This window comes from Oratosquilla oratoria, chromosome 35 (assembly GCF_046742065.1).
Source record: "Oratosquilla oratoria isolate Oo_2021 chromosome 35, ASM4674206v1, whole genome shotgun sequence".
In the NCBI taxonomy this organism is placed as follows: domain Eukaryota; kingdom Metazoa; phylum Arthropoda; class Malacostraca; order Stomatopoda; family Squillidae; genus Oratosquilla; species Oratosquilla oratoria.
In genome coordinates this window covers 25,645,212-25,668,309 of record NC_134811.1, presented here as the reverse complement: position 1 = coordinate 25,668,309, position 23,098 = coordinate 25,645,212, and the positions used below count along the sequence as shown (strand labels likewise).

Below are 23,098 nucleotides of genomic sequence, written 5' to 3'. Positions count from 1 at the left end.
CCCACTGCCCTGGGTCAGAAGCAGTGTAGCAGAACACAGCACATTCAGAGCAAGGCTCCTTCATTAAATTGGCGGAACCCCCCGTCCCCTCATGCAGAAATGAAGAAGACAGGGAGAAATCCCTTTGGACTGTGTCAATTTATTTTTTATACATACTCACTCACCCCCATCCCCCACCCAGTCCCCCTCATACATCACAGAATCATCCATACTCAACCATTCTCCTCTCACCCCTGTATTCTGTCTTCTCCCATCCTTCCTCAGCAGACATTCCCCTCTTTCCCAATGCCCCTTTTACCCCACCCTATTTTACCCCATCTCATCCTTGGTTGGCTCCTCATCTTCACTCCTTTTACCTCTGCCTTCCACACCTCTTTTACTAATCTTTCTTTACTCATTCTTTCCATGTGGCCAAACCGTCCCAATACTCTTTCATCAACCCTGTCTCCCAACTCCCTTTCCACCCCTGTTCTCCTCCTCACCTTGTTTCTCACTATGTCTAGCCTGATAACTCCTATTATACTTCTTAGTCACCTCATCTCAAACACATTCAAACTGCTCTCTAACCTCTATTATGTTCCATGTTTCTGCCCCATACAGTTCTGTCGGCATAATCACTCCTTCATACAATCTCCTCTTAGCATCCATTCCCAAATGTCTATTTCTCATTACTCTTTTAACCATTTCATTCCGGGCCAAAATCTTGCGGGCAGCATTAGCTGCCAGACGTACGATGTTGCATCATAATACTCACATTATAAAAGATAAAGTCACTGCTGTATCAATCGTTCTCTCTTTCACCCGTGAATTCTGATAACCACAGAAAATATGATTAAGCCATTTTACAGAATGTGGGGGTCACGCAGGTACAACTACAATAAATATAATCAAGACGCCGATATGGCAGCCTCGCATACCCACTTGTTCCTCATGACGCCTACGTAGGCATCACCGTATGGAAGGGGTTAATTCCTCAAGGCATTTACTCACTTCTCTCAATCTACATTCTACTTCCACCTCCACTCCTCCCTTTCCTGCCAAATTCGCACCCAAGTATCTAAAGCTATCCACTTCCTCCAGTCTCTCTCCCTTAATACTCACTTCCAGTCTGCTGCCACTGTCTCCCCTTGTACATCTCATCACCTTACTTTTACCCACATTTATCTTGAACTTTCTTCTTTCACACACCTTCCCAAACTCTGTCACTAATTTACTCAATCCCTCCTCTTATCCAGCAAACAACAACTAGCTTATCTCCCATTCTTTTCCATTTTGTTTAACCATCTCCAATCCCTGACCCATTATCCTTGCATTTACCTCTTGCACCACCCCATCCATGTATAAATTGAACAGCCAAGGTGATATAACACATCCCTGACAAAGTTTCATCTATATCTCAAACCACTCTGCATTTCTGGTTCTAACACAAGCTCTACTACTCCTGTAAAAACTCTTGACTGACCTTAACAGTTTTCCTCTTATCCCATATATCTGCAGTACTTCCCACAGTGCCCTCCTGTCTACCCTGTCATAAGTCTTTTTGAAATCCATAAAAGCCAAAAAAAAAAACATCTTTACGTTTTCCTAAAGCTTTCTCACACATCTTACCACAAAAATCTGATCCACACATCCCTACCTGTCCTAAACCCACACTGTTCCTCACCAAATACTCCCTATGTTCCTCTCCTAAGCCTCTTTGTCAAAACCCTCCTGTAAGTCTTCCCAACTACACTGAACAAACTGATCCCTCTGAAACTACTACACTCACACTTGTCCCCTTTTCTCTCGTAAAGTAGAACTACTTTAGTCCACCAGCAGTCCACCCTCTTTTAGACAAACGTTACACCTGTCCACTATCACTGTACCTCACTTTTTAAGACACTCCTCATGACACCCATGTAACCCAGGTGCCTTATCTGCTCTCATCATTTTAATAACTGCTTTCACCTCTTTTTATTTCTCTCCCATTTTCCTTATCCATCACTGTCATTTTCTTAGTGCCTCCCACTGCAACTACTTTTCCCTCCCTATCCTCTTTCACATTATCAACTTTCTAAATTACCCTGCCTATCTTCCTCTTACCACTTCTTCTATTATCATTTCTCTATCTACACCTTTTACTCTTTCCTCTCTAGTTGATTCACCTTCCTTTCCTCTCCTGATCTCTTTCCAAAACATCTTTATGTTACATTCAGAATTTTCTGTCATACTCGCCCCCTTATTTACTTCTGCTTTCCTTTTTCCCTCCTGTATCATTTTACTTATCTTTTCTTTGTAACTCTCATATGTTTCCCTCATCCTATTGTGTAAGCAATCTGTGAATGCTTGTTTTTTTCTTTTCTACAACCTTCTTGGCTTCATCATCCCACCACTGACTACACCTTCCTTCTATTTCCTCCCATCTTCCTTGTTTGAAACACCATCTTTGCACACCTTGTGACTCCCTTTTTGAAACATTCCTATTCCTCCTCCACTCCTTCCTATACTCTATCCTTCACTTCCTCCCACTCTTCTCTCATCTTCCTTTTATACTCCTCTTTTTCCTTCTCATTTAAGCAGTTTACTCTAAGCACCCCCTACCTTCTATCTTTTTCCTCCACTCTACCTTACACCAAAAATTGATCTGATACTTGTATTCCCCACACTCTCTCCCCTAACAACATGTACATCCAAACCTCTTCCTACTCTTCTCATGTGTACCACTATTTAGACCATGAAAGCCCTATCTACTACCCTTCCATCCACTACCCTTCCCCATGTGTACTTATGCTTGACTTTCTTCCTAAACACCGTATTTGCTATCTTCAGCTCTCTAAACACATCTCCACCGTCAGCTCTCCACATTGATTTTTTCCTGGCATTCCATACTTCCCAACCACTCTGTTTATTAGTTCATCTCCTATTCTGCCAGTGAGATCTCCCAGTACCACTACATTGACATTTTTCCCTAAACCCTGTATGCAATCATTTAAATCTATCCAAAAGGCCATCCTTTCCTCAAAACTCTTCTCACTACCAGGCCCATGTACACTTACCTTCCCAATTTCACCTTCATCCACATTAACCTTGAAGAAACCGTCCACTTTACTACACACTTACTTATCTCTTCGCTTACTAGTATGGCCACTCCTCTCCCTTGTCCTCTCTTCACACCCAACACCCTCCCCACTACATTCCAAAACTCAAACTCACCCCTCCTTTTCAACTTAGTTTCACTCAATGCCAATTCATCCATCTTTTTTCTCACAAACATACTGCCTATCTCATCCCTTTTACTCTCATCTGTACCACACCCACACACAGTAAAAGACCCAAACTTTAGGGTTCTGGTAGAAAAACACCTCGCAGACCCTCCTATGCCTTTGCTTTTTTTAGGAATGTCCCCTTTGGGGCTACAGAGAGCAGGATGCCAAGTCCTATCCTCTGTCCAGTTTTAGTTGCCTTTTATGACTCATGTGAGAACACTCAGTGGCAGTATTGTGTCTTCCCTACCACAGGGCCTGACAAAAATAAAAATCCACACTAAGAGAAGTGGTACAGGACAGTATTAAGAGTGGGGTGACAGCATAATAGAGGGACAGTTGCAGTGTAATAAAGTAACATCATATCTCAATGAGTAGAGATTTCCTCTAGCATAGACAAAATGATGTGTGGCTCTGGTCTACCAACTTTGAAAGATTGAAGAGAAAGAGCTGACATGATTTGTGTTTAGGTCACTAAAGTGGATAGATTGCATTGAGAGAAGAAATCTCCTGATTAAAGATGGGAGGGCTTTAAGAGGTCATGGAATAAATTAAGAAAGACCACATGTAGAAAGGATGTGTAGAAATACAGTTTTCCCTATAGATGTATAAATATGTGGCATAGCCCAAGCTCAAACAGTACAGGAGTTCAAATCTAAATACGATAATTGGAAATCAGATATTTAGATTAAGTTAGAACTGTACATGAATTGGAGTCGAGGTATGTTAGAAAATTAGAGAATAAAAGATAGGACCCAACGAGCATTGCTCCTTTCCTGTATACTACAGTTAGGTAAATAACATTAGGTAAATTTGTATGTTTATATAGGATAACCAGAAATCAATATGATCTTAGTTCCAACTAGATGTAAATGATGAGGTGTACCCCCTCCACCTTTATTCCTAGCACTGTCTTCGTGACTTGCATCCTTACCAACAAGGACCAGACCCTTCTCTCCACCCCTACCTCATCCTTTGAGTTTTTGTGAAAAAGGGCAAATTTTGGCATTGCATAAATTCATGTTTCTACTACTTTACACTACATACATCATAGTAATTTTTTCATAGTGTAGTTATTTTCTTTTAGATAAGTGTAGATTAGGCTCATTCTGGCTTTTTTACACATGGCTTGTGTTGTAAACGATGCAAACACTACTTCTCACCTGCTCCACACCAAGAACTGTGCTGTTGCCATTGACCTTTCCTGTATTAAGTACACATGGGAGAGGGTGGAGGAGGGAAGGGTGGTAGATAGAGCATTAATGGATTATGTAGTGGTAAATAGGATTATGATAGGAAGAGTTAAGGATGTACATGTGCTAAGGGGAGAGGGTGGGGGAATATCTGATCATTTTTTGGTGGAAGGTAAGTTGAGAGTGGAGGATAGAAGGAGAAAGAGGAAAGGGACAAAAGGTTGGGAGGTTCTTAGAGTGAACTCTGAATGAAAAGGAAAATGAGAAGGAGTACGGAAAGAAGCTGAAGGTGGAGTGGGAGGGAGTAATGGATAGAGTAGAGCTAGGTGTGGAGGAGGAATGGGGATGGTTCAAGGAGGGAGTCATAAAGTGTACAAGGATGGTGTGTGGAACAAGAAGGACAGGGGGAAATAGAAGAAAGGGTAGTGAATGGTGGGATGAGGAAACAAAGAAGGTTGTAGAAGAGAAGAAGCGAGCTTTCACAGATTGGTTACAAAATAGGACGAGGGATTCATATGAGAGGCACAAAGAAAAGAAAAGAGAAGTAAAGCAAAAGGTAAAGGAGGCAAAGAGGAGAGCAGATGTGAAGTGGGGTAAGAGTATGACAGAAAATTTTGAAAGTAATAAAAAGATGTTTTGGAAAGAAATTAAGAGAGGAAGAGGAGGCGAATCAAGTAGAGAAGAAAAGGTAAAAGGTACAGATGGAGAGATGATAATGGAAGAGAAGGCAGTAAGGGGAAGATGGGCAGAATATTTTAGGGAGTTGCTAAATGTGAAGGAGGATAGGGAGGGAAAGATAGCTGCAGTGGGAAATACGAAGAAAATGAGAGTGATGAGTGAGGAGAATGGAGGAGAAATACGGAAGGATGAGGTGAAGGCAGTTGTTAAGATGATGAAAGCAGGTAAGGCACCTGGTCTGGATGAATGCCATGTAGAATGTCTGAAAAAGGGAGGTACAGTGATGGTGGACTGGTTGGTGAGGTTATTTAATGTTTGCTGGAGAGAGGGTAGAGTGCCGGAGGACTGGAGGAGTGCCTGTATAGTTCCTCTTTACAAGGGAAAAGGGGACAAGTGTGAATGTAGTAGTTTCAGAGGGATTAGTTTGTTAAGTGTAGTTGGGAAGGCTTATGGGAGGATCTTGATTGAGAGGATTAGGAGAGGAACAGAAGGAGTAATTGGTGAGGAACAGTGTTGAATTAGGACAGGTAGGGGTTGTGTAGATCAGATCTTTGTGGTAAGACAAATATGTGAGAAAGCTATAGGAAAGGGAAAGGATGTATTTTGGGCTTTTATGGATCTGGAAAAGGCTTATGATAGGGTAGACAGAAAGGCACTGTGGGAAGTTATGCAGATATACGGGATAGGAGGAAAGCTTCTGGGAGCTGTCAAGAGTTTTTATGAGAGTAGTAGAGCTTGTGTCAGGATTGGAAATGGAGAGAGTGAGTGGTTCGAGGTAAAGGTGGGACTTCGTCAAGGATGTGTTATGTCGCCCTGGCTGTTCAACTTATACATGGATGGGATAGTGCAAGAGGTAAATGCAAGGGTAGTGGGTCAGGGATTGGAGATGGTTAAAGAAAATGGAGAAAAGTGGGAGGTGAGCCAGCTGTTGTTTGTGGACGACACTGCGCTTGTGGCAGGATCGGAGGAGGGATTGAGGAAGTTGGTGACAGAGTTTGGGAGAGTATGTGATAGAAGAAAGCTAAAGATAAATGTGGGTAAATGTAAGGTGATGAGATGTACAAGGGGTGAAAGTGGCAGTAGACTGGAAGTGAGCATTAAGGGAGAGCGACTGGTGGAAGTGGATAGTTTTAGATACTTGGGTGCAAATGTGGCAGGAAAAGGTGGAGGTAGAATGTAGATTGAGAGAAGCGAGTAAATGCCTTGGTGGATTAAAGAGTGTAATGAGGAATAGACATTTGGGAATGGATGCTAAGAGGAGACTGTATGAAGGAGTAATTGTGCCAACAGCACTGTATGGGGCAGAAACATCGAACATAAGAGAAGAAGAGAGGAGTTTGAATGTGTTTGAGATGAGGTGTCTGAGAAGTATGATGGGGGTTACTAGGCTAGATAGAGTGAGAAATGAGGAGGTGAGGAGGAGAACAGGGGTGGAAAAGGAGCTGGGAGATAGGGTTGATGAAAGAGTATTAGGATGGTTTGGACACATGGAAAGAATGAGTGAAGAAAGACTAGTAAAAGAGGTATGGAAGGCAGATGTGGAAGGAGTGAACATGAGGGGACGTCCTAGGATGAGGTGGATGGATGGGGTGAAGGGGGCTTTGGGGAAGAGGGGAATGTCTGTTGAGGAAGGACGGGAGAGGACAGAAGACAGGGGTGATTGGAGAATGGTTGTATATGGATGATGATGTGATTGCATGAGGTGGAATGGGCGGGGGGTGGTGGGTGAGGTAGTATGTGTGAGCAAAATTTGACGCAGCCCGAAGGGATTTCTCCCCATCCTCTCCTTTTATGCAATGGGGGGACGGAGAGGGGGGGGTCGCCGATTTAATGAAGTGGCCTTGCTGTGGATGTGCTGTGTCTTACGACACTGTTTCTGACCCAGGGCAGTGGACAAGGTGCAGGGATGACCCGTCATCCAGGAGGTGCTCAGATGGGAGGGGGGATGGAGGGGTGTGGAGTGTATTCAGGAATGGAATGGGTGGAAATGATTTTATGCCTTTCCCTTTTTGGCTACCTCCCTTGTAAGGGGGAAAAAGCCTTGGTATATGTATGTATGTATTTATTGAAACATTAAATGTTGTGTTATATTATGTTTTTCGTCCATCTTACATCAAACTGGTATAAAAATTCTATGTATTTAAGGTTCTGTTGGGAGAGAAGCAATCGCTTGTGATTTTTAAGCATTTGTGATAGTTTTTGTTACCTATCCCTTGTGAATGGCAAGGACTGAGATTACATCCACAGCAGGGCTGCCCCACTTACATGGCAACCCTCCCTTCTTGCCCCCTCATGTCAAAATATCATCTATATGCAACAATTCCCCACTCACTCCCATCCTCTGCCTTCTTCCATTCCTTTTCAACAGACATTACCTTCTTGCTCAAAGACTCTTTTACCCCATTCTTCCATCTCATCTTCAGTCATCCCCTCAAGTTCACTCCATTCACCCCTGCTTTCCAATCTTTTTGCTAATTTTCGTTCATTCTTTCCCTATGCCCAATCCACCTCAGTAATCTTTCATCAGCCCCATACATACATACATATACCAAAGGCTTTTCCCCCCTTACAAGGGAGGTAGCCAAAAAACAAAGGTATATAAACCATTCCCACCCATTCCATCCCTAATACACTCCACTCCCCTTCACCCTCTACCCTCCCTCCTATCTTGGCACATCTTGTCCCCTGCCCTGGGTTAGAAGCAGTGTTGCAAGACACAGCACATCCACAGCAAGGCCACTTCATAAAATCGGCAGCCCCCCTCTCTGTCCCCCCATGCAGAAAAGGAGAAGACATCTCAAACACATTTAAACTTCTTTCTTCCTCTCACATTCTAAGTCTCTGCCCCATACAGTGTCATAGGCACAATCACCCCTTCATATAATCTTCTCTTTGCATCCATTCCAATTCACTATCACTCTCCCCTATACAGCTTATCACCTTACTTTTACATTTACTTTCAACAGTTTCCTATTGTATACCTTTCCAAACTATGTCACAAACTGCCTATCATATTTTGACATAATGTGATATTTAAAAAGAATTTGCCTTGCAGTGTGTTTCCATTGTTTAATTATATCTTCATGTTTCATGTTTTTTATAGTGATATTGTGGAAACATAATGAAAGCTCTTTTAACTCTAAAAATAATCACTTTTGGTTTTATCCACTTGATAGTTATCGTGTATGTGAATTTGTATATGAAAAAACGGGAGAACATGAGATGATAGTAGAGTGCTATTTGGCGGATAAGTTACGGCAGCAACAGGTGTTTCAATACATTCGGATGGTCCTCACATCACCCCAGTATACAGATTTACATGTCCAGAAGGTACAGGAGCAATTTCTGGCTCATATTGAGGTAAGAACCAAATTTTTGCATTGTCTTTGTATTAAGTATAGTTTGTTTATATTTCTATCACAGTTTTCAAATGTGCTAGATTCCAGGTAGCCTCCAAGCTCATCCTCACTCTGTATAGATTGATATAGTTTAAGATGAGGAAATTATTGGAAAAAGAAAAATTGTGGAGTAATAGTTTTAGTGAAGTGCACAAAGAAAAATAGAATAATACTCTTAATGAAGTCATTCATAAAATAGCTATTCAGAATCATTACATAATAAGAAATAGTGATATTATAATTTGGAAAGGCTTGGATATACTGCCTACTCCTGCTGTATATACATATCATAAAGGCCCTTGTGGGTGGCCATTATGAAGTTAGTCTTTATAATTACTTGATAAAATTTATGTAGAATTTTTTGTGATCTTTCAGATCTTACTTGAAATTGATAGCAACAAGACAGCGCAGCTGTTGCTAACTACACAGTTGTCCTCGCTTCTTTCAGCCATTGTTGAAAGATTGAAGAATGAACCAAAGACTCTTTACACTGCCTTAAATGCAATTTTCCTATTCAGGTGAGAGTTTGCAACACATTTATTACCGAAAGAATCAGTGTTGTTTGAATTTACAGTAAAAGCTAAAAATAATCCAGATGCTGATAGTATGGATTTTAGGATAATCCAGACCTCTTCTTGGCCAGTATTCAAGTTCAAATGTAATGAAAAATGTAGAAAATAAGATAAAGTATTAAGTTAAATGTAAGAGTGAATGATAATCTGGATTTTTGAGCTTATACTATATTTTATCCTTGTCTTTACAAACCACATTGATATGTAGATTGCTAAGCAAACACTGCAAAACAGACTGAACAGCTTGTTTTTTAACCACCCCATAAAAAAAAAAAATCTTGGCATTAAAACTAAACCAGTCGAGTTTTTACAAGAGCAGTAGAGCTTGTGTTAAGATTGGAAATGGAGAGAGCAAGTGATTTGAGATAAAGGTGGGGATGTGTCATGGCACAGTAACTATTCAATGTGTATATGATGGGGTGGTACCAGAGGTAAATGAGAATGCTGGGCAGGGGATTGGAGAGGGTAAGAGATAGTGGAGAGAAGTGGGAGGTGAGCCAATTGCTGTTTGCACCAATAGACCTCTGATAGAGGTCAAAGAGGCTGTAAATTGAAGCATAGAAAGGCATCTGGCATCAGCAACATCATTGTGGAGTTGCCAGAGGAAAAACCATGATCCATTCCGACTGGAAAAAGGGTAAGGTAATCCCTATCTGGAAGGGGAAAGGGAACCAGCAGGACTGCAGGAACTACCACAGTATTACACTGCTCATTGTGCTAGGTAAGATGCTTGCCCATCTGTTGCTGAGCTGGGTTTGTTCACATCTTCTAAAGTTTCAGAGGCCTGAACAGTCCTAGGGCTTTGTATTCTTGTGGAGTGCCAAAGTGAGTTTCAACAGGAGATTATTGCATCTTATATTGGTCTCAAGAAGACGTTTGACTCCGTGCATTGTGAGATGCTCTGGTAACTTTTGTGGATCTGTATGATTCCTATAAAGATTATTGACTTGGTATCTGGTTTATACCCTGGGGACATAGAGTGCTGTAAGGTATGGAGGAAGGTCCAGGTTCTCTCCTTTTAACCTCCTCAATATGAGTTGAATATTCACACACAAGATGCCTGATGTATATTGATACAATGATGCATCACAGTACATGCTTTATAAGATATAAAGTTACAGCTTTATCTCGGTCTCTTTCATCCTGAATAAGGATAACCACAGAAATTGTGATCAAGCCTGTTCACAGAATATGGGGGGTAACTTGGCTACAACTGCAAAATAAATATAATCAAGACACTGATGCTGGTGTCCTCCTATGGAAGGGGTTAATTCAGAATTGAGGCAAGGGTGTGTGTCCTTGCCCCAACATTTTGCAACACCTGCATGAACTGGGTATTGGACAGATTTGTTGATCAATGTCATTGCAGAACATCTATTGGCAGCACTAAAGTCACTAATCTGTTCTTTGGTGATAGTGCTCCCCTTGGTATGGAGTCATTGGAGGTCCAGGTTGCAGCCCTCGAATCACTGCACAGGGAGACAAGATCATTTTGACTCCAGGTCTCCTGGACCAAGACCAAGGTCCAGGCATTTATGGGCTTACTGGATGACACAGTTCAATATGACAATGCATGTGGCTAGGATATTCAGATCTTGGAAAGCTTCACATACCTTAGTAGTGTAGTGCAAAACAGTGGTGGGTCATTTCAGGAAGTATTCGGAGGATTGGCATTTCCCTTGGTGCTGACTTGGAGTGGAGTCTTGATGTCTATGGTATCAAGTGCCTTTGAAAAATCACGGGGTATTACTGGAATGACTGTATCAAACTAGACTATACTGTGGGACTCAGTCTAGGCCAGTTACCAGCTTAATTCTGTAATGTAATATTCTTGCTATATGGACATGTGCCACAATTCCCTGATGTTGATCCCACTCACAGAGTTGTCTCCACAAGAGACAGCTCTTGATAGAGGAGATGAAGGAGACACCCACAGAATTCATGGGTGAGGCAAGGATGGCTGCATGGGAGCTTGCTCAGAGAGACCATGGGGACTGGCATTGGCATATGGACAAAGCACCTTGCTCCCTGGTGTATGCTCTCAATTGATGATGATGATGTAAATGAGGCTAGTTGAGTAGTGGACAGAAAGAAGTTGGAATTACCAGCTTTATTGTTACTGACATTTCCTTGGACTGCACAGATATATGCAGACAATACTTGAAGGACTTTCATGACATCCATAGGGACCAGTCATGCAATGTTCTTTTATGTTTAGAGACAAGTCTTCATTCAGAGGAATGCTTAGCCACTTCTTAATTTTCAATATCCCCTCCTTCTGCTATTCCTCTTAAATCTCTCCAGCACCACTCCGAGGATACACATACATACACCAAAGGCTTTTTTCCCCTTTATAAGGGAGGTAGCCAAAAAATAAAGGCATAAAAACCACTGCTTCTTTATGCTTGTATGGTAGGGGATAAGAATACTGCAAACTTGTTTCCATGTGCAATATATGAGGTAGATAAATGGGGTGAAATGAGGGGGACTATGGGTCCTCAATATTTTTTTCCCCACAAAACATCAAGCCATACTTTGATTTAACTATCCCCCTTACAAGGGGGAAAAGGCCATTGGTATATATGTACTGACATTAAATTTTGTCATTTTCTAAGAGAGAATGATGTTTCGTCAAGCTGTGCCCAGGACCTGCCACCATTGGAATCTGACCTTCAGGAAGAGTATATTAACCTCATGTGTCAGTACCATCCAAGCCAAGTCACTGCCTACCTCAAATCAAGTGAAGGCTATAGGCTGGAGCCAGTACTTGAGGTAATGAGATTACTTTGTACGTTTTTCTGGCATATTTGAAATATATGATACACGTAATGCCTTTTATATAATACCAGATTTTTGTTATGGGTGTTGAGAGATAGTGTTAAGATAATTTTATCTATCAGAGGAGGTGATAGTTCAATTTGAATAGAGTTGTGATTTAAGAATAATGAATATTAGAAATTCCTCCTATTCTAGTTTGTATGATTAGGCATGAAAGGAAAGGACCAGCAGTGGGTATTTGCTTGTTGCAAGACAGAAATCAGAGGGAATCATCTCCCGACTGCTTGTCTTAAGATCACATCAACACCTTCACCAACCCTTTGGAGGCACAAGACCAAGGGGTTGGCACTCAGCCTCTAAGATCTCTTTGTCAACTGTATCCACCACTTTTTCACATCAGAGTTGACAAGTGACCATTGTTTTCCTTCTCCTCCTCCTCCTACTCCTCCTTGTTCTTGTCCTTCTCCATGTCCTCATCCTTTTCCTAATCCTCTTCATCTTTTGGTGATATAGTTATAGGCTTGCATAGTAATATACAAAAAGTGTCTCTCCCCAGAGAGAGGTATGGAAAAGCCTGAGGACTGTTGCTTGCTGCTGTAGGGCTGACTTTCCTGTCAGTAAAACTTTTAGCAACAGTTATGAATCAAATGAATGGTGATCAGTTTTAATTTTTCCTAACTTCCCTACTTGCCACCCTCACTCACCCCAGTGACTTCATCTCATAATTTTACCTAAGCACCTTGTGGTGCAAGAATAGAATATCACCATCTTCCTGTGTATGTTGTAAAAGGCACAACCAGGGAGGGTGGGGATGGGGTCAGACCCCTCTTTGTATTTTTCTTTCATGTAAAGTCTGGGCCAAATTATTCTTTGATGGAGCTCTCTCTCTCTCTCTCTCTCTCCTCTCTCTCTCTCTCTCTCTCTCTCTCTCTCTCTCTCTCTCTCTCTCTCTCTCTCTCTCTCTCTCTCTCCTCCTCCTCCTCCTCCTCCTCCTCCTCCTCCTCCTCCTCCTCCTCTTCTTCTTCTTCTTCTTCTTCTTCTTCTTCTTCTTCTTCTTCTTCTTCTTCTTCTTCTTCTTCTTCTTCTTCTTCTTCTTCTTCTTCTTCTTCTTCTTCTTCTTCTTCCCCCCCCCAAAGGGGACTAAGGGCTTTCTATATATATGCATCTCCTTTCCCCCTAACAAGGGAAGGAGCCAAAAAACAAAGGCATAAAATCCACTCCCAGCTATTCCATCCCACATACTCCACTCCCAGTCACCCCCTTCCTCCCTCCTATCTTGGCTGCTCATGGATGATGGGTCATCCCTGCATCTTGCCCACTGCCATGGATCAGAAGCAGTGTCACAAGACACAGCACATCCACAGCAAGGTCGCTTCATGCAGAAAAAGAGAATATGGGGAGAAATCCCTTTGGGGTGCATCAAATAATTTTGTCACACATACTCCCTCACCCCCATCCCCCACCCACTCCCATGCATCACAGCACCATCCATACACAACCCTTCTCCATTCACCCCTATCTTCTGTCCTCTCCTGTCCTTCCTCAACAGACATTCCCCTCTTTTTCAATGGCCCTTTTATCCCATCCATCCATTTCATCCTTGGTTGCCCCCTCATATTCGCCCCTTCTACCTCTGCCTTCCACACCTCTTTTACTAATCTTTCTTCACTCATTCTTTCCATGTGTCCAAACCATCCCAATACACTTTCATTAATCCTATCTCCCAACTCCCTTTTCACCCCTGTTTTCCTCCTCACCTCCTCATTTCTCACTCTATCCGGCCTAGTAACCCCTGTCATACTTCTCAGGCACCTCATCTCAAACAAGAGGACATGAAAAGAAACTCAAAAAGGATAGTTGTAGAAGAGATCTGAAAAAGAATAATTTCCCACACAGAGTGGTAGATATCTGGAACAAATTGGATGAGGCAGCAGTGTGTGCAAAAACTATACAAGAATTTGAGAACAAACTAGATGCTGAAAGATACAAAGACAGGTCACTATGAGTATAGCTCTCTTCCTGTATAATACAACTAGGAAATACAACCATTTAAATAGGTAAATACATTCAAACTACTCCTCTCTTCCTCTCTTATGTTACAGTGCTGTCGGCAGAATCACTCCTTCATACAATCTCCTCTTAGCATCCATTCCCAAATGTTTATTTCTCATTACACTTTTTAATCCACCAAGGCATTTACTTGCTTCTCTCAATTTACATTCTACCTCCACCTCCAATCTTCTCTTTCCCACCACATTTGCACCCAAGTATCTAAAACTATCCACTTCCTCCAGTCTCTATCTCTTAATACTCCCAGTCTGCTGCCACTTTCTCCCCTCGTACATCTCATCACTTACTTTCACCCACATTCTTCAACTTCCTTCTTTCATACACCTTCTCAAACTCTGTCACTAACTTCCTCAATCCCTCCTCTGATTCCGCCACAAGCACAGTGTCGTCAGCAAACAACAACTGGTTTGTCTCCCATTTTTCTTCATTTTCTTTAATCATCTCCACCCATGCATGTATAAATTGAATAGCCACATACATACATACATATACCAAGGCTTTTTCCCCCTTCCAAGGGAGGTAGCCAAAAAGGGAAAGGCATAAAAACACTCCCACCCATTTCATCCCTAAATACACTCCACACCCCTCCCACCCTTCCTCTCATCTGAGCACCTCCTGGATGACGGGTCATCCCTGCACCCTGCCCACCGCCCTGGGTCAGAAGCAGTGTCGCAAGACACAGTACATCCACAGCGAGGCCGCTTCATTAAATCGGCGACCCCCCCTCTCCGTCCCCCTTTGCATATAAGGCGAGGACGGGGAGAAATCCCTTCGGGCTGCGTCAAAATTTACTCACACATACTACCCCACCCCCCACTTCCCCGCCCATTCCTCCTCATGCAGTCACAACATCATCCATATACAACCATTCTCCACTCATCTCTGTCTTCCGTCCTCTCCCTTCCTTCCTCAACAGACATTCCCCTCTTCCCCAAAGCCCCCTTCACCCCATCCATCCACCTCATCCTAGGACGTCCCCTCATGTTCACTCCCTCCACATCTGCCTTCCATACCTCTTTTACTAATCTTTCTTCACTCATTCTTTCCATGTGTCCAAACCATCCTAATATTCTTTCATCAACCCTATCTCCCAAATCCTTTTTCACCCCTGTTCTCCTCCTCACCTCCTCATTTCTCACTCTATCTAGCCTAGTAACCCCCACCATACTTCTCAGACACCTCATCTCAAACACATTCAAACTCCTTCTCTCTTCTTCTCTTATGTTCCACGTTTCTGCCAAGGTGACATAACACATCCCTAACGAAGTCCCACCTTTACCACAAACCACTCACTCTCTTCATTTCTGATTCTAACACAAGCTCTACTCTCCTAAAAACTTTTGACTGCTCTTAACAGCTTTTCTTCTATCCCATATATCTGTAATGTCTCCCACAGTTCCTTCCAGTCTACCCTGTTGTAAGCCTTCTCCAAATCCATAAAGTCCCTAAAAAATCCTTACTTATCTTTCTCACATATTTGTCTTACCACAATAATCTGATCCACTCAACCCCTACTTGTCTTAAACCCACACTGCTCCTCACCAATTACTCCCTCTGTTCATCTCCTAATCCTCTCAATCAAAACCCTCCCATAACTAATGTTCCCTCTAACTTTTTGCTGTGAGTATGTGCAGAAATTTACTTGTGTGCAAACTTTGCCTTTTCAAAAAAGTATGTGTGCATCCATGCAAGTCACCATCTGATCATTTGAGCAAATACACACAATTTGTAAGTTTGTATTACATATTACCTCCACCAAGCAGTGGCAAAGTAATTTAGTTTGCAGTGGAAGCACCAGAGTTAAAAATAGGAGGATTTTTTTTTTTTTTTTTTTTTTTTTTTTTTGTATGACGGCAAGTTACCATATTTTTAGAGAATTTATAAGTTGATGTTTGGGTGGAACTTCTTTATTGAATGGATTTTAATATAATTTGAAAACCTTGTGTGTGCACATTTTTTCTTTATGTGCGCTAGTTGTAAAACATGTATGCATGCACATGCTCACAGCTTAGAGGGAATGTTGCCCATAAGCCTTCCCAACTACACTTGGACTGATCCCTCTGAAACTACTACTCACACTTGTCCCCTTTTCCCTTGTAAAGTGGAACAATTCAGGCACTCCTTCAGTCCTCCAGCACTCCACCCTCTGTTAAACAAACCTTAAATAACCTCACCAGCCAGACCACCATCACTGTACCTCCTTTTTTTAGACATTCTCCATGACACCCATCCAACCCAGGTGCCTTACCTGCTCTCATCATCTTAACAACTGCCTTCATCACATACATACATACATACAGACATACATACATATACCAAGGCCTTTTCCCCCTCTCAAGGGAGGTAGCCATAAAGAAAAAGGCATAAAATCATTCCCACCCATTCCATCCCTAAATACACTCCACTCCCCTCCACCCTCCCTCTTATCTTAGCACCTCCTGGATGACAGGTCATCCCTGCACCTTGTCCACTGCCCTGAGTCAGAGGCAGTGTCGCAAGTTGCAGCACATCCTCAGCAAGGCTGCTTCATTAAATCGGCAACCCCACCTCTCCATCCCCCCATGCAGAAAAGGAGAAGACGGGGAGAAATCCCTTTGGGATGCGTCAAATTTTGCTCACACATACTACCTCACCCATCCCCCCACCCATTCCACCTCATGCATCACAACATCATCCATATACAACTATTCTCCATTCACCTCCCATTTTTCTCCATTTTCTTTAACCATCTCCAATCCCTGACCCACCACCCTTGCATTTACCTCTTGCACCACCCCATCCATGTACAAATTGAACAGCCAGGGTGACATAACGCATCCCTGACGAAGTCTCACCTTTATCTCAAACCTCATCACATCATTCCTAATTTTTCCTCCATTTTCCTCATTCATCACTGTCATTTTCTTAGTGCTACCCACTGCAACTACTTTTCCCTCCCTATCCTCCTTCACATTTAGTGATGATGATGCTATGGTTTAATGTCACAAACTCCTTCCTAACGGAAGGTAACTCCCTAAAATACTCTGCCCATCTTCCTCTTATTGCCATCTCTTCCATTATCATCTCTCCATCCGCACCTTTTACTTTTTCATCCCTACTTGATTCGCCTCCTCTTTCACTTTTAATTTCATTCAAAAACCTTTTTTATTACTTTCAAAATTTTCTGTCATACTCTTACCCCATTTCAAATCTGCTCTCCTCTTTGCCTCCTTTACTTCTCTTTTCTTTGTACCTCTCCTATGATTCTCATGTCCTATTTGTAACCAATCTGTAAAAGCTCACTTCTCTTCTACAACCTTCTTTGCTTCCTCATCCCACCACTCACTATCCTTGCTTTTATTTCCTCTCATCCTACTTGTTCTACACACCATCTTTGCAAACCTTGTGACTCCCTCCTTGAACCATCCCCATTCCTCCTCCATTCCTAGTTCTCCTTTATCCTTCACTCCCTCCCAGTCCTCTCTCAGCTTCTACTTGTACTCCTTTTCTTTCTCATTCAAACAGTTTACTTTAAACACCTCCCTACCTTCTGTCCTTCATCTCTTTCTCCATCTATCCTCCACTCTCAACTTACCTTCCACCAAAAAATGATCTGATATTCCCCACTCTCTCCCTTTAGAACATGTACATCCTTAACTCTTCCTACTGTTTTCCTGGTTACCACTGTATAATCTACTAACACCCTATCTACCACCCTTCCATCCACCACCCTCTCCCATGTGTATTTATACTTGACTTTCTTCCTAAACACTGTATTTGCTATCATCAACTCCCTTTCTATGCACTCATGTAAATATATCCAAAAAGGCTCCCTTTCCTCTACACTCTTCTCACTGCCAGGCCCATATGCACTTACAAAGACCCTCATCTCACCTTCCCAGTTTCATCTTCATCCACATTAACCTTGAAGAAACCTCCTTCCACTCCACCACACACTTACCTATCTCTTCACTTACTAGTACGTACTACCTCTCATTAACGGACTAAAAGGGGGGTAACGGTGTCCGTTGATGTGAATAATCCGTTAATTTGGAGTGGTTTTTGGTGGCATAGTGATTGCACGCACTAAACAACAGCACCATAAACACTGAAAAGACAGCAAAAACACTGCAAACACATCCTCTCTTTACTCCTGAGACCCTCCGTACTACACTACCAAACTCAAACTTGACCCTATCAACTTCATTTCACTCAATGCCAACACATCCATCTTTTTTCTCACAAACATACTGCCTATCTCTTCCCTTTTACTCTCATCTGTACCACATCCACGCACATTAAAAGACCCAAACTTTTTTTTTTTTTCGGGGGGGGAGGGTGGCTACAGGGAGAAGGATCCCTATACCTATTCCTGTCCCATTTTTGTCTCCTTTTATGACTCAAGTGGAAAGACTTGGTAGTAGTATTCTTTTCCCCCACCACAGGGTTTGGTGAAATGGGAAATGAATATTCAGAGAAATGGTACAGTACAGTAACAAGAGTGGGGGGTACAGCCTAATGGAGGGACAGTCACAGTTTAATAAAGTATCATCATTTTTCTATGAATAGAGATTTCCTCTACCACAGACAAAATGATGTGTGGTTCTGGTCCTTAAGGGCACCCCATATAGACCCTAAAGTATCAGCTGCATGCTACTGAGCAGGTTTCAACCCCACAATAACATGCAGCTAATATCCCAGACGTGGTATTTCTGACTAATACATACATATACCAAGGCTTTTTCCCCCTTCCAAGGGAGGTAGCCAAAAAGGGAAAGGCACAAAAACACTCCCACCCATTTCATCCCCAAATACACTCCACACCCCTCCCACCCCTCCTCTCATCTGAGCACCTCCTGGATGACGGGTCATCCCTGCACCCTGCCCACTGCCCTGGGTCAGAAGCAGTGTCGCAAGACACAGTACATCCACAGCAAGGCCGCTTCATATAATCGGCAACCCCCCCTCTCCGTCCCCCTTTGCATATAAGGCGAGGACGGGGAGAAATCCCTTCGGGCTGCGTCAAAATTTACTCACACATACTACCCCCCCCCCACCCCCCGCCCATTCCTCCTCATGCAGTCACATCATCCATATACAACCATTCTCCACTCACCTCTGTCTTCCGTCCTCTCCCGTCCTTCCTCAACAGACATTCCCCTCTTCCCCAAAGCCCCCTTCACCCCATCCATCCACCTCATCCTAGGACGTCCCCTCATGTTCACTCCCTCCACCTCTGCCTTCCATACCTCTTTTACTAGTCTTTCTTCACTCATTCTTTCCATGTGTCCAAACCATCCTAATATTCTTTCATCAACCCTATCTCCCAAATCCTTTTTCACCCCTGTTCTCCTCCTCACCTCCTCATTTCTCACTCTATCTAGCCTAGTAACCCCCACCATACTTCTCAGACACCTCATCTCAAACACATTCAAACTCCTTCTCTCTTCTTCTCTTATGTTCCACGTTTCTGCCCCATACAGTGCTGTTGGCACAATCACTCCTTCATACAGTCTCCTCTTCGCATCCATTCCCAAATGTCTATTTCTCATTACACTCTTTAAACCACCAAGGCATTTACTCGCTTCTCTCAATCTACATTCTACCTCCACCTTCACTCCACCTTTTCCTGCTACACTTGCACCCAAGTATCTAAAACTATCCACTTCCTCCAGTCGCTCTCCCTTAATGTTCAGTTCCAGTCTACTGCCACTTTCACCCCTTGTACATCTCATCACCTTACTTTTACCCACATTTATCTTTAGCTTTCTTCTATCACATACTCTCCCAAACTCTGCCACCAGCTTCCTCAATCCCTCCTCTGACCCTGCCACAAGCGCAGTGTCGTCCGCAAACAACAGCTGGCTCACCTCCCACTTTTCTCCATTTTCTTTAACCATCTCCAATCCCTGACTCACTACCCTAGCATTTACCTCTCGCACCACCCCATCCATGTATAAGTTGAACAGCCAGGGCGACATAACGCATCCTTGACGAAGTCCCACCTTTACTTCAAACCACTCACTCTCTCCATTTCTAATCCTAACACATGCTCTACTACTCACATAAAAACTCTTGACAGCTCCCAGAAGCTTTCCTCCTATCCCATAAATCTGCATAACCTCCCACAGTGCCTTTCTGTCTACCCTATCATAAGCCTTTTCCAGATCCATAAAAGCCCAAAAAACATCCTTCCCCTTTCCTATAGCTTTCTCACATATCTGTCTTACCACAAAGATCTGATCTACACAACCTCTACCCGTCCTAAATCCACACTGTTCCTCACCAATTACTCCTTCTGTTCCTCTCCTAATCCTCTCAATTAAGATTCTCCCATAAGCCTTCCCTACTACACTCAACAGGCTAATCCCTCTGAAATTACTACATTCACACTTGTCCCCTTTTCCCTTGTAAAGAGGAACTATACAGGCACTACTCCAGTCCTCCGGTACTCTACCCTCTCTCCAGCAAACATTAAATAATCTCACCAACCAGTCCACCATCACTGAACCTCCCTTTTTCAGACATTCTGCATGACATCCATCCAGACCAGGTGCCTTACCTGCTTTCATCATCTTAACAACTGCCTTCACCTCATCCTTCCTTATTTCTCCTCCATTCTCCTCACTCCTCACTCTCATTTTCTTCGTATTTCCCACTGCAGCTATCTTTCCTTCCCTATCCTCCTTCACATTCAGCAACTCCCTAAAATATTCTGCCCATCTTCCCCTCACTGCCATCTCTTCCATTATCAACTCTCCATCTGTACCTTTTACCTTTTCTTCCCTACTAATACTATCTTGAAAGTACTGTATAGTGTTTTGGTATAAGTTTCAGAAATAGAATAGCATATAGTTGTCAGGTGTAGCATGCAGTTAGAAGTAACAGGTGGACTGAAACTGTAGTATACATAATTTTTTATGGACAACAGATAATGGTGGCAGAAATGTTATGTATTAGAATATTTGTAGTCATATTAACAGTTGGGAAGAGAATTGGGGCAGCAATATAATTCCCAGAAGATCAGTTTGTACTCTGGTAAAAGATTCTTATATATTTTTAGTCACTGAAGAGAAAATCTTGTCAGCTCTGTAATTTCATGAGTGATTAAGGGGCACAGTGTAAAGAAGCAGTGGGGGTAAACCAGTTTCAGCTCTTGGGCCTTGCTGTGGAGGTGTTGTGTCTTGCTGCATTGTTTCTGACCTGAGCAGTGGGCATATTACAGGGATGATCCTTCATTTGCAAGAAGCTAAAATAGAAGGGACAATGAATGGGTGTTGGGTAGGTGAAGGGTGGATACATACCATGACTAGGCCACCTCACTTATGAGGGGGTAAGGACCCTTTGTTGTTGTTGTTATTGTCGTTCCCTAGACTGTCTGTCCGAGCAGTCCCGTCTCCCCAAGGAATGCCATAGCCGAAACTGGGTTTTCCCACAAATCCTTTATAGAGCGTATGTTGTGTTGTTTGCGTGCATGATTGTGTATAATGCAGTCTTCCATTATGTGTTGTATGGTATGGGGTGAAGTGTTACATCCTGGGCAGCTGTTCACAATGCGGTCATCCAGCCTCTTCTGGTAGCTTAGAAGTGCTGGGTGGTGACCGCACCGCAGTCTGGCCAAGTGGACTCTGTCCTTTCGTGGGAGAGAGGATTCAGAAGGGTGGATATCAGGGGGTCTGGCATGCAGCAGTGTGTTGTCTTTCAGTGTGTTAATGGAGCGGTGAGTGATATGATTATGAATATGTTTCTGGAGGCTGGTATTTGGTGGTTGTGGAGGAAGAGAAGAGAGTATCTGTGCGTGATAAAGGTCTTTGGGTGTTGTTTTAATGTTTCTTGGTGTGTGTGGGTGTTCTGCTATGTAGTGTAGCGGGTGTAATGTGTTTGTGGTGGCTGCGGCAAGTGTTTGTGTGCCTCTCATGTCGAGGTGGTCCTTGACTTTGAGGATTTTTGTTTCATGGTGTAAATGGTCTGTAGGTGTTGTATTTGTGCAGCCTGTAATTGTTTTTAGGGCTTTGTTTTGTATGATTTGAAGGGTGTGGTGTGTCTCACTGAAATTAGGAGCCCATGCAGGACTCGCATAATTCAACACTGAGCGTATGCATTGTTTGTATATTGTTATATTAGTTTCTTTGTTTTGTCCAAATGTTGTTCCAGTGATTGACTTAAGTGCGTTAAGTCTGGGTGTGCATTTGTTTTTTATGTTTGTGATGTGTTGTTTGAAAGACATGGATGTATCGTATGTTACACCAAGAATTTTTGGTGTGTTTGTGTGTGGTATTAGAGTGTTGTTGATGTAGAGATGAGGTATGTATTTGTGTTCTTTTGTCCAGTTGGTGAGAAGTGTTGCTGTAGATTTGGTTGGAGCTATTTTGAGTCTGTTTGTGATGAACCATGTGTTGAGTGTGTCAAGGTATGGCTGGATAATTTCTGCAGCTTTGTCTGTGTTACGATGTGTGCATGTGATTGTTATGTCATCTGCGTAGGAAGAGATTTGTATTTCTGAGGTGTCTGGCGTGGGTAAGTCATGCATGTATAGATTAAATAGTGTGGGGGATAGAACTGAGCCCTGTGGTACTCCGTTCTTAATGTTTCTGATGTGCGATGATTGGCCATTATATGACATGTAAGCATTCCTACCTGCCAGATAATTGGCCAGCCATCTTTTGGTGTTATTGTGCATGTCTGTGTTATATATTTTATTTGTTAGGTTGTGGCGGGGGATAGCATCAAAAGCTTTACTAATGTCTAATGTTATAAGAAGTGTTCTTTGGTGGGGCCTATCTGAATTGATGCCATCTAAAATTCTTTGTGTGAGGTTTGTCAGAAGAGTGTTTGTGGAGTGTAGTGGCCTAAAACCGTGTTGTGAGTCAGCAAGGGGAATATGTGGTGTGACAAGTTTAAGTATTAGGCGTTCAATGACTTTAGAGGGGGTGCAGAGAAGTGTGATTGGACGGTGTGATGTTGGGATTGTTGGGTCTTTGTTCGGTTTTGGAATGGTGATTATTTTACCATGCTTCCAGATGTCGGGTATAGTGTTGTGTGAATAGCTGTAGTTTGCAATGTTTGTGAGTGCGTGTATACCTTGTGGTCCAATGTGTTTTAGGTGGATGTTGCTTATGTTATCAGGGCCACAGGCAGATGAGTGCTTGAGACTATGTATTATGAGTTTTGTCTGACTGTCTATGAAG

At 42.7% G+C, this 23,098-nt stretch overlaps 1 protein-coding gene across 1 annotated transcript in view; it reads left to right on the top strand.

Annotated features, from left to right (window-relative positions):
• Positions 1 to 23,098, top strand: part of Vps8 (vacuolar protein sorting 8) — a 94,213-nt gene that overhangs the window by 41,055 nt on the left and 30,060 nt on the right. Inside the window, exons 15-17 of the mRNA XM_076174111.1 lie at positions 8,290 to 8,473; positions 8,887 to 9,029; positions 11,699 to 11,855. Coding sequence (XP_076030226.1) covers positions 8,290 to 8,473; positions 8,887 to 9,029; positions 11,699 to 11,855 — 484 coding nt within the window. The remainder of the gene's footprint in view (positions 1 to 8,289; positions 8,474 to 8,886; positions 9,030 to 11,698; positions 11,856 to 23,098) is intronic.